General features: G+C 33.8%; 1 protein-coding gene across 4 annotated transcripts in view; it reads right to left on the reverse strand.

Moving 5' to 3' along the window:
* Positions 1-12857, reverse strand: part of UBA6 (ubiquitin like modifier activating enzyme 6) — a 104376-nt gene that overhangs the window by 19312 nt on the left and 72207 nt on the right. For all 4 annotated transcript variants that reach the window (XM_061191425.1, XM_061191424.1, XM_061191427.1 and 1 more), the window contains 8 exons: positions 12174-12302; positions 10657-10708; positions 10499-10562; positions 9113-9182; positions 7592-7663; positions 4242-4359; positions 2861-3054; positions 1984-2111 (listed from right to left, as the gene is read on the reverse strand). In XM_061191425.1, coding sequence (XP_061047408.1) covers positions 1984-2111; positions 2861-3054; positions 4242-4359; positions 7592-7663; positions 9113-9182; positions 10499-10562; positions 10657-10708; positions 12174-12302 — 827 coding nt within the window. The remainder of the gene's footprint in view (positions 1-1983; positions 2112-2860; positions 3055-4241; positions 4360-7591; positions 7664-9112; positions 9183-10498; positions 10563-10656; positions 10709-12173; positions 12303-12857) is intronic.

Consider the following 12857-nt stretch of genomic DNA (forward strand, 5'->3'; position numbering starts at 1 on the left):
ATATATCATTCGAGATGAGTGCAAATGTATCTGCAAGTTTGAAATATAGTGCTATATTTGCCTTAATATGGGTTATATTATTTTATACTTTCATCAGTAATGTATGAGAGTGCTTTCTCACACTCTTGCCAAGGTAATAGTTTTCAAATTTTTGGTTGTTACCAATATAAAAATTGAAAAATGGAAGTCCAGGGGAATTGATTTGCTTTGTCATACAACTTTTGGAACTAGATTCTTAATCTCATTATCCATTAGTCAGACACTAGAATGGCTTCTAATTAATCTGAATTAGGCAGACATAGATGAAACCATAGAAAGTACAATGCTAAACAGTGTGGCAGATTATGTGTTGTGAGAGTTCTATGGCTAGTTTAGTCAGCAATGCTTCATGCTACATGCAAAAGAATGAAATTGGACTCCTGTCTTACACCACACACAAAAATTACCTCAGAATAGACTGAAGACTTGAATGTAAGACCTGAAACCATAAAACTCCTAGAAGAAAACTTAGGTGGTAAGCTCCTTGACACTGGTTTTGGTGATGATTTTTTAGATTTGACACCAAAAGCAAAGGCAACAAAAGCAAAAATAAACAAGTGGGACTACATCAAACTAAAAATCTTCTGCACAGCAAAGAAAACCACTAACAAACTGAAAAGGCAACCTACCGACTGGGAGAAAATATTTGCAAATCATAAATCTGGTAAGGGGTTAATATCCAAAATATATAATGAACACATACAACTCTACAGCAAAAAACCCAAACAATCCAATAATAAAACAGGCAGAGGACCTGAACAGACATTTTTCCAAAGCAGACATACAGATGGCCAACAGGTACATGAAAAGATGCTTAATTATCACTAATTATCAGTGAAATACAAATCGAAACCACAATGAGATATCACCGCACACTTGTTAGGATGGCTATCATCAAAAAACAGAAGACAACAAGTGTTGGCAAGGATGTGAAGGAATTGGAACTCTTGTACATTCTTGGTGGGAATGTAAAAATGATACAGCCACTATGGAAAGCAGTATGTAGGTTCTTTAAAAAATTAAAAACAGAACTATCATATGATCTAGCAATTCCACTCCTGGGTATTTATCCAAAGAAAATGCAAACACTAACTTGAAAAGATATCTGTACTCCCATGTTCACTGCAGCATTACCTGTAATACCTAAGACATGGAATCAATCTAAGTGTCCATTGATGAATGGATAAAGAAAGTGTGGTACTATATATAATGAAGTATTATTCAGCCATAAAAGGAATGAAATCCTGCCATTTGTGACAACATGGATGGACCTTGAAGATGTTACGCTAAGTGAAATAAGTCAGACAGAGAAAGACAGATACCTTATCATCTCATGTATATGTGGAATCTAAAACAAACAAATCCCACAAAAAACTCAACCAACCAACCAGACCAAAACCAAAAAAATCCCAAGCTCATAGATATAGAGAACACTGATAGTGCCAGAAACAGGTGGTGAGGGTGGGCAAATGGATAAAGGGAGTCACAAGGTACAAACTTCTGGTTTTAAGATGAGTAAATCATGGATATATAATGTGAAGCATGGTGACTATAGTTAATAATACTCTACTGCATATTCGAAAGTTGCTGAGTGAGTAAATCTTAAATGTTCTCATCATCAGAAAAAAAAATTCTATAACTATGTATGATAATGGATGGTGACTGGGCTTATTGTGGTAATCATTTCACAGCATATACCAGTGTTGAATCATTGTGTTTTACACTTGAAACTAATTTAATGCTGTATGTCAATTATACAATAAAAAAGAAAAAAGAAAAAAAAGAAATGCTACATGAAGATGGGGTTTTGACCTCATTATGAAGTGATGGAAGAGTTTATATATATTGGAGAAAAGGAGCAATAAAGCTATTATTTTTCCCTTTTAAAAGGTAAAAAAATTATTTCATTCTCATTATGCAAGAGAAATACACCTTCATGCATACCTGATTTCAGTTTTTCTTACTTCAGATGTCTCTGTAAACACTATAATTGGAATGGCTAAGTTAAAGAAACAATTTTTGTAAGCTTCAAATGGATAGTCACCAGCTACTTTGATCATCTCCAATGCAACCTAGATAAAAGAAGGTGATCTGATTATATAAATAGCCTAAAACTATTCAAGACTTTAATTGCATCTATATAATTTTCCTGAATTCTTCTCAAGCATTTCTGTGTAGAGAATAAAAGCAGCTATTGGACTGGAGTAATATAAATTTCTTATAAGCCTCTAATTAATTTGACCATGTAATCTTCCTACTTTGAAAGCAGATATCAGAAGTCAAGCAATACAGCAGTCTAAAATCATTTAATAATAGGAACAATAATTACATAGCTTCTAAGAATAACACTACAGTACAGTATAATAACTAGGGCCATCCTAAAGATTCTAAATCATTAAGGAAAGACTAAATTTAAAGAAATCCAAATCACTAACAGAAATTACATTTATTTTAAGACAAAGAACTAAAATCCAATATAATCAAAGAGTAAAGATTAGGGTAGTTCATTTTATTCAAGAAAAATAGAGCATTTGGATTGTACAGAGGATACAAAGATGATGAAGAGGATTATTGCCTGTAAGAAAAGTTATACTTTATCTTGACAGAGCTTATTTTTTTACATTAAAATGTCTGTATTATCTGTAAAAGTTCAAAATACAGATTACTGTATTTTCAGAAATATCTTACAATTTTAAATTATAAGATCAATATGTATCCCTCCTTCTCTAAGATCTCTGAGTGAATGGTTTGGGGTGGTGTAATAGGGAAGACAGAAAAGAAGCAATGAATAACAAGCATTTTCAAAGAATCATAATCTCACCAAGCCAGAAACTGCAGCAGTGGATGTTGCTATAGCAGGTATAATTCTACCTGCTATGCGTTTTGTTTTCAAACGGTCAGCTGGTTCAATGTTATACATTTTGGCACGAAGATTTGATGCAGCTGTGATGAAATCTATGTGTCCATTACGATCATCATCTTTTTCAAATGAAAGCGCTGCCATCTGAAGGTCACCTGACGACAACAACCAGAAAAACAAAGTTTCCTAGTAAGTGATAAAGGCTTTACTAGGTAAAAAGCAAGGCAGTGTGGGTTCACTACTGTTAAAGATTCCTTTTTGTTTAGGTTTGCAAATGACTGAAAAATACAACAACAACAACATCCAGGGAACTGAAGTTACTGAAGGATATGAAAATGATGGCTTTAAAACCACTAAATTAGAAGTTTTAATATTTAAAAAAAAAACCTTTCTAAAAAAACATAAAAATAAGAAAGCCATGTACATCTGCTATTAAGTGGCTTACAATAAAAAAGTCAACACTGGGTACTGTTCAAAAATTGATTTCATAAATACTACTCTGAAACATTTTACCTCTGATAACTAAGAATAGGGTATATTGGTCAAATAAAAATAAGTGTCTTTATGAAAGATTTCTAGATTAGTGGCTCCCCAAATCATTCTGTAGACAGGTGTAGTTTAATCTGTGATGAAATGAGAAAGTAAGAAATGGTAATATGCTATTTCTAGAATTATAATTAATAACTTAGGATATAAACCTTTTACTTGCAAAATAAATAGTTGGCTAATCTAGGCTTTTCTCCTGAATCTTACTGGTCTTTTGTAAAATCTCAAAAGTTTGGAAACTGCTGATTTATGTAATAGAAAGGTGCTGAGCGGGTCTAAAAACATGAGCTAATACAGATCTGTTTTTAAGGAATTAAAAGTTCAGTTTCCCTATATTTAAGACCATTTAGCAAGGGTGTACATAGGTCAGGTTTGTATTCCCTGTGTGTAATTATGGAGACTAAGAAGCCAAGAAGAAATCTGTCTATGATTTTTTTTCCTAAAGTGATTTCACTGGATCTCAGGGTTAGTCTCCAAAGGACTCCATGTTTTCTTCATTATGCTAGCCATAAGTTAAAAAGGAATCACACAATAGAATCTCAAGAACTAAAACAATCAGAACAGCAAAAACAAAGCAGACTTACATTTCAGCCTTCTATGGTAGGGAAATGGTGGAGAAAGTTATGAATTTAGTCACAGTTAAAGATGAACAGTGACTTTCATATGATCATGGAATCAAGTAATATCATTATTATTGTTGTTGTTATGATTTAATCCCACAACCTTCTGAGTGTACAGCTTAGTGAAAATAAAAATCCCTTTAGTTCAAAACATTTTTATAAAGATTTCCCCTTACTTGCGGTAGCTTCACTAGATGAAATAGCCTTTTCCAGTTGGAAAACAGCATTCCTCTCATCTTCACTGCTAACAGGAACATGGTCTGGTTTCCTTGCAGTTTCATCTGTTTGAACAACCTTTAAATATATGTATGTATATTCATTAATGATATCACATCCTACACCTAAGTTTGACTAACAAATCTGTTTTTATCAAATAAGTCACAAAGAGAAAACATTCTATTGGTTTAATTAGATTATTAATCATTATGGTCCAATGTATTTTACACCTTCTATTGTTAAGTAATATTATGTTATTCACATATTTATTATCTACTGCCTCACATTGACATGTAAACTCTATGAGAACAGGGATCTTTATCTTGTTCACTGAGATAACCTCAATATATCTAAAATAAACCGCTCATAGTGGGTGTTAAAAATACTCACTGAATAGTTTATAAGATCTAAGTTCATACAACTCTCTCTTAAAATTCCACACTAAAATAAAGTTAATGTTAATCAACAGTTTGTGATTCTGACAAATCAACTTCAAACCAAATTACATACCTCTAACTAGTGCAGAGCTGTTTTCTGTCTCCAAAGAAATTGAAGAAATCCACAAAATATATAATATGGGCATCTTTTAAATATTTATTGACTGCTGAAAAGAAGTTCTATCCCAAAGAATATGTCTTCCTTCATATAGTTGCATGCTTAGGGCAGCACATATAAGTAATTTATCTTTAAGAATTTACTTATTAAACACAAGGGCAGTGAAGTTAATATTCTCAAACCAAGAAACTAGCTACACATCATCATTAAAATACTATTTCTTATTAAAAAAACACATCCAATTCACATTTTTACATATTAAATATGATTATAAATATTTGAGAAATATTAAGGAGTCAGGGAAGCAGTAATTTTTATTTGCCAGAATGTGTAGTTGATATTTTTTGGCTGTGGCATCTTTTAACTAGGAGTGCCAGACGCTGAAGCTTCAGTGGGAACTGCTTCAAGGAGTGGTGAAAAAGCTCATAAGTCATGTTAAAATTGCTCAGGGTAATTTATGATGCCAAAACTTCGACACAGAAAGAAGCAATTCAAGCTAGAAAACATATTGAAGAGCAGTAGAGACCTGTAAAGTTATTGATGCATATTTCCTTGGCTTCTGTCTAGCAGTTTTGCCCATTAGAAACATGGGCTAGGAATCTTCTTTATATAGGAATTTTGTTTTTCCTTTCTGTACTTTTGTTCTTGACAAACTACAAGTCATGAACATTTCATTCAGAAAACCTATTTACTTGCACAAAATGAACTGCCTACAAGTTTTCCTTGTCCCTAAAATAAAAATGCAGAGTGGAAGACTGCACACACCACTTCCTACTTGAATTTTGCAGGGAGGCACTCATTACTCCACATTTTCCAGTACAGCTAAAGGTAAAGGGAACAGAAGATTGTTCCGTGGTTTATTTCTTTTTAGAGTGCATATGAAAAGACACATAATGAACATGTGAAAAAGAAAAATATTTAGTATTTTCAAACTTTTTTATTTACCCTGCCTAAATTTCATGTTCCATCTTTATTAATACTCCCTTTCTCCTTCCAACATATTTGCCTGACAAAATCCCAACCCTTGTTACAACCCAATTTACCAGCTATTCTACAGTAGCACCCAAGCAGCTAAATGCCTTTTCTCCAGCCACATATAGTGGAATACATTAAGTGGAATTAACATTAAGTGGATCTTAAATATTGTCTCAAAATTCTACAATATCTTCTAATTTCCCACTTTTCCCACTCCCCTAGGCAATTATTTCACATCTTTTTTTTCTCTGCTCAAACTTCCTCTATCTTCTCCCTGTCACTCGGAGTGATTAAGCTTGCTTCTTTTTTTCAACTAAGAAAATAATCTTTTTTTCTTACACATTCAAACCAATTCCTTACAAATCCTGTCAGGGCTACTGCAAAATGTGCACAGAATCCAACCTCTTACCACAACTTCCCTGTTACCCACTACCCCTGTTTGATGGTTCATTCAAACTACCATCATCTTTTTTTTTTTTTTTACATCTTTATTGGAGTATAATTGCTTTAAAATGGTGTGTTAGTTTCTGCTTTATAACAAAGTGAATCAGTTATACATATACATATGTTCCCATATCTCTTCCCTCTTGCGTCTCCCTCCCTCCCACCCTCCCTATCCCACCCCTCTAGGTGGTCACAAAGCACTGAGCTGATCTCCCTGTGCTATGCGGCTGCTTCCCACTAGCTATCTATTTTATGTTTGGTACTGTATATATGTCCATGCCACTCTCTCACTTTGTCACAGCTTACCCTTCCCCCTCCCCATATCCACAAGTCCATTCTCTAGTAAGTCTGTGTCTTTATTCCCATCTTGCCCCTAGGTTCTTCATGACTTTTTTTTTTTTTTCCTTAGATTCCATATATATGTGTTAGCATATGGTATTTGTTTTTCTCTTTCTGACTTACTTCACTCTGTATGACAGACTCTAGGTCCATCCACCTCACTACAAATAACTCCATTTCGTTTCTTTTTATGGCTGAGGAATATTCCATTGTATATATGTGCCACATCTTCTTTATCCATTCATCTGTTGATGGACACTTAGGTTGCTTCCATGTCCTGGCTATTGTAAATAGAGCTGCAATGAACATTTTGGTACATGACTCTTTTTGAATTCTGGTGTTCTCAGGGTATATGCCCAGTAGTGGGATTGCTTGCCTATAACCTCCTAATAGCTATTTCTGCTTCCTCTCTCATGTCCTAATCATTCTTAACACAATCGCCAGGGTCATCCTTTTAAATATGTCAGGTTGTGTCCTCTGCTAAAATCCTCCACTGGCTTCTTATCTCATAATAATACATGAAGTACTTATAACCCTCACTACCTCTCCAATCTCGCTATCTACCACTCTCCTCTTGCATATTCTCCTCCAGAAAAATTCTGGCCTTCAAAGTCTTTCAAGGCCTTTCTCTGAACTTGTTCCTGCCGTCTGTACTGCTCTTTCACCAGATAACAGTATGGCTCACTCCCTCACTTCCTTCAGGCTTCTGTTCGAATGTTACCATATCAGAGAAGCTTTCCCCTTTTATCTCGTATAAGATGACACCAGCTCCATCACCCTTTGTTTTCCCTGTTTTATTTTTTCTTATTAGCACTTATGCCCATAATGCAATATTACATAATTATTGGCACTTTTTTTTATAGTCTGCCTCTGGCCCAACTTGCACAAGAACAAGAATTTTGTTTTGTTCCTATGGGCTTCTCCAGGTTTAGAATGAGACTTGACACAAACAGAAGTTCAATAACTATTTGCTAAATGAATGAACTTGTACACATACCTTGTTGGAAGGTTTGAATTCCTGAATCTTTACTTCGGAAAGAATATTCAACAGGGTATCTGCTGATAAGTCCTGGTTTTTAAAACAGTAATTTTATCAACATATTCTTAAAATTCTGAATTCTAAACCTAAAAAACAACCTAAAAAAGGTCCTTTATCATACGAAATATTTGAATAATTTATGATATAACTGTTTAGACCACATCTGTTTGTGACATTTACTTTTATTTCTATAGAAATACCATCCACAAAGGCTGGGAAGTGGGGGTGTTGTGTGTGTAAAAAAGTACTTGTTAGTCAACAAACCTGAAATCTTAGTTCTTTCCACAAATTTTTTTTTTTTTTTGGCCGTGCCATGCAGCAGGTGGGATCTTCCCCGACCAGGGATCGAACCCATGCCCCCTGCACTGAGAGCACAGAGTCTTAACCACTGGACTGCCAGGGAAGTCCATCCACAAATTTTTAAAAAGGTAGTTTTAGGACTGGTTGTATCAGACAGAGTGCCTTGAGATCAGGAACTATCTCTTCATTGTTTTACAAAGTTCCCTGTGGAAAGTTACACTCAATATACATTGACTCACAGTAAATGGAATTCATACCTTTGGAAGCAGGAAAATATTTAAATGGTTCAGGATAAACTTAGATGAATTTAAGGCTACATACATGTTTATTATTAAGAATCTACTTAGGAAAAACTGAGACACAGTGCTTTTGAGGTCACCTACAACTCATCACAAAATTATCACTCTTTTCACAAAAAGAATACCCAACTGAATGCCACTATTTTTACCAGATATTTATGGTATATTTTACTGCGTGTTAATTCCAAAAGGGATTAATGTACAACAGGCATTTTTATCTAGATCCAAAATAGCCAATTCTAGTTATGGATCTGGCTCATATTTCCCATTCAGCCTAGTACCTAAAAGTATAGCAATTTATTTAGCTCTATTATGCATTTGAGAAGGAAAATTCACTAATGCAGACCTGCCTTTCAAATAAAACTGTATTAGATCCCTTTACATATGAGTCAATGAAGATGATGTCTAAGAGAAAAAGTATAAATGATAAAAGTTAAGAAATGTCAATGTAGGGTAGCATTTTCAAATCTCCTGAAAAGCATATGTTAATTTCACAAAAATTAGCCAAACAAATGTTAACAAACAGAATCACTAAGAAATATTTAAAATTGTTATGAAATAGGTCACTTTGGGTTTTCAGAGTAATTACAATAATTAAAGTTAGTAGGTTATAAATGTTTTAAAAATAAAGTAAGACTGCTTTTACAAATATTTGTTTCACTACTTAAGCTCAGAAAAAAAAGTGACTTTCTTCTACGCAGTGATGCTGCAATGAGATTTTAGCTTCTGCTTTATTAGAATGGGCAACACTACAACAAAATGAGAAGTTTATATCGAAGAACGATTCTTATAACATAAAACACATTTTGATGATGCAACTAGCTAAGTCATCTAATTCTAACCTTTTCTATCACTTGTTAGGGCTTGAAGAATATCTTACCTCTTCTGTAAATGGAATGCAATAGACTGTAGCATATAATTTTGCAGCATTCAGAAGGAAACTGAAGTGCCTTTTGAAATTAAAAAATAAAGTGTGAATGCACAGTTTCAAAGATGTTTACCAGAAACTATAGCCTTTAAAATGCTGAAGATAAGTAATTACAGAATTTTTGTTACAGGATTATTTTTTTTAAAGTTAGGCAATGAAATTCTGGTCTAGACCAAGGCATTGTAGAAGTTATAAAAGAAAAAACATCACATGTTTATCCTCATTAAGCACTAATATTCAGGTAGTGATCAAGACTACTTTGGGAAGAGAAGTGGCCAGAAGTAGAAAAATTATTGAAAGAAAATTCATTTTAATTCATAAGAAAATATTACAAACTTGGTTTTAAAGAGTGTACAATAAGTTCAAATTAAGCAAATGAGTTTGTTTAAAAACAAAAAAGGTAAGTTTTATAGAAGCAATCAGGGCTTCCCTGATGGCGCAGTGGTTAAGAATCCACCTGCCAGTGCAGGGGACATGGGTTCGAGCCCTGGTCCGGGAAGATCCCACATGCCGCGGAGTAACCAAGCCTGGGCGCCACAACTACTGAGCCTGTGCTCTAGAGCCACAACTACTGAAGCCCGTGCGCCTAGAGCCCATGCTCTGCAACAAGAGAAGCCACCGCAATGAGAAGCCCGCGCACAGCAACGAAGAGTAGCCCCCGCTCGCCACAACTAGAGAAAGCCCGAGCGCAGCAACAAAGCCCCAATGCAGCCAAAAATAAATAAATAAATAAATGTATTAAAAAAAAAGAAGCAGCAATCAGGATAAGATGACTAGAATAAGCACCAGAGGAAAAAACTAAGCACAGAATTACTTGTTGAAAGGAAGGTTAACAAGCTAAGTGTTTAATTAAAATATATACATATAAGTGTGTTTGTGTATAAAATGCATATCTAATGTAGATAGGATATACAGGTATTTACTCAAAGATCAACTCCTTTGAAAATTAACCTGAGATTATTTAGGGAGTTATTTAGTAGTGATCATTTTCCCCCATTTAACTAAAGTTTCTTATATACTGACTTCATTAAATAGGAAAACATCTGTCTTCATTTTACTTTTTTAATGAATAAAGTCAAAGAGATGACACTTTGCTCGTACTTTAGAGAAGACAAAAACAATAAGATTATTTACCATGTAAATAAATAGATTCACCTATGTGTGGGGAGAAGAATTGTGGCTGGCTTTGTTGGCCAAAATACTATGTTAACTCTTAGATTAACAGGGATGCAATAATTTAACATTAAAGAGCCTGCAGTTTTCACCCTGCAATGTAAACCTATACAGTTAAGAAGTTTACAATGAAGGATGTATATAAAACTGGATATATATACTTACAAAGGTTCATTTAGATCAAATTTTAATGGAGAGGGGGGCCTTTTTGGTGACTGCCAAAACAAACCTAACAAAATACAAAACACAAAATATTATTTTCAGTGTCAGCAGCCAGTAATAAATTGCATTAAACTTTCTTCTCAACACTGATATATACTTACTGCCATCTTTTAATCGTGTGTCCAGAGGGAAACAGTGAAGAAGCTGAAGAGCCTAGAGAAAAAATTGAATTTAAAAAAAATCACTACTTAATATTAACTGAAGTAAAAAAAAAAAACAAAAAACAACATACATAAAAAGATATACAGTGAAGTCTTCCAGTCACCGTTGTACTCAATCTGTCCATTCTCCTGTCACTGCCCCCCACCCCAACTTGGAATAACCTCTATTGCTATTTTTTATCAACACTTATAGTTTTTTTTCTTTTTTTTGTATCTATGGCAAACATGAATATAGATTATTTTATCCCTTTTACACAAACGGTGGCATATTTTACATATCATTCTGCTCCTTTCAAAGAGCTAATCCTTAAAACAAGCAAAAAAAAAAAACAGTAAAAATACATAGTATTTTATATTTTGAAATGATATGCTGCTTGAGATTTGCTTCAAAACCATCTAGAGGGAGGGTATATTAGGTGGGATTATAGATGAAATAAGATTTTCTATGAGCTGGTAATTGTTAAACCTGGGTGACAAATATATGAGGAATACATGGATATTAATTACATGCTATTTTCTCTATTATTTCTGTGGTTGAATTTTTCCACAATAAAAAAAAGTTAAAAAACCCATAGAAGATAAGGACAAAAAAGAGTTCTGTAGATTTTGAAACATGAGGTCATTGATAGTCATGGTAAGAATAATTTCAATAGTCGTGGGGAAAGAAGACACATTTACAGGATGAAGACATGGCAACAGTTAGTATAGACCACTTTTCCAAGAAGCAGAGCAAAAAAGGAAGTGAAAAACAGGAATAAGTATAATTTAAAGACTTTAAAAAGATGAGCTTATTTTATATTCCAATAGGTAAGAGCCTAAAGAGAGGGAGAGACTAAACAGAGTGCAGGACACATTCAAACTTCTATATGTAACTGGAGTAAGAATAACAGCTAATATTTCACTAAATATTTATGGGATGGACCAGGTTCTATGCTAAAGACTTTGCATGTATTAACTCATTTGATCCTCACCACTATGCTATGAGTCAGGCACCAATTTATTACTCCCATTTTACAATGAGGAAACAGACAAAATGTGATTATTAGATATATATGGGGAAGGCAAAATTCCAACAAAATTTCTGATGGAATCTCTATTCTCTCAGTCTCTTGCTTTACTCTGAACAACAAACTTCTTTATGATTACTGATTAAATGTATTTCTTCTTCTCTAGAAGGAACCCCTATTTTATTAAAACCCATTTTGTACACAGAAAGACAAGGATTAGTTAAATGTATAACTGACAAGCCAATGGGTGGAGTTTAAATGCATTCTTTAATCAGTAATATTCAGGGAGAAATTAGTTGTGTGCCCTTCACTTGTTCTCAGTTAACTTACTAATTTCTGAAAAGCTTCCTGAAAGAAAGAGTACACATTTCAGGTCAATGAAATTAATTTCATAGTAATTAAATGAGCCAAGTTTAGACTTTTTCTTAATGTTTTATAATGTACACTTACCTTATGGTTAAAATATTTTTCAAACTTTAATCTTGCTAATTCTACACAGTGGGACCAATTTCTAGGTCTTTTGCTAAGTAACTTAATAACTTGAAAACAGCCTTCTAAACTGTGTCCAGTTTGTATCTTCTAGAATGAGAGGAAAAAAGAAAACAAAGCAAATACATGTCCAATTAATCACACAAACACACACGCACATATTCCCAGGAAATGTCAGCCAAAGTTTGAAGTGCCAGCTCATGTGTCTTATGATTTTATTATTTTCACCTCAAGCTCCCTGTCCTCGTCTTTCTACTTTCCCTCTTTCTTTTCTTTTCTGGAGGGGAAATGGGAAAAGATAGCATATAAGACGTTAACTCTAAAGTTTCTTATCTCCCAAGTTATCCTCATGTCTTGCTAGTGGTAAGTTAGTACTATATATGTACTTACTATATGAAGTGCTATGAATAATATTTTACACTAAAAAGTTGGCCTTTTTAGTGTAGGATTACAGGAAAGTGAAAAAACAGCTTTGAAGTTGCCCTCACCATGAGACTAATAAGTCTGAGACCATTCCTACTCCTGAAATTTTCACTAAAACTTACCTCAGTTTTTTCCAAAGAGCTTAACAATCTGTTTTATTATTTGTAGCTCTCTTATCATTTATCAAATCCTTATTAGGTTGAACCATATGAATTGCTGTTC

Source organism: Eubalaena glacialis, chromosome 5 (genome assembly GCF_028564815.1).
Source record: "Eubalaena glacialis isolate mEubGla1 chromosome 5, mEubGla1.1.hap2.+ XY, whole genome shotgun sequence".
NCBI classification, from domain to species: Eukaryota; Metazoa; Chordata; class Mammalia; order Artiodactyla; family Balaenidae; genus Eubalaena; species Eubalaena glacialis.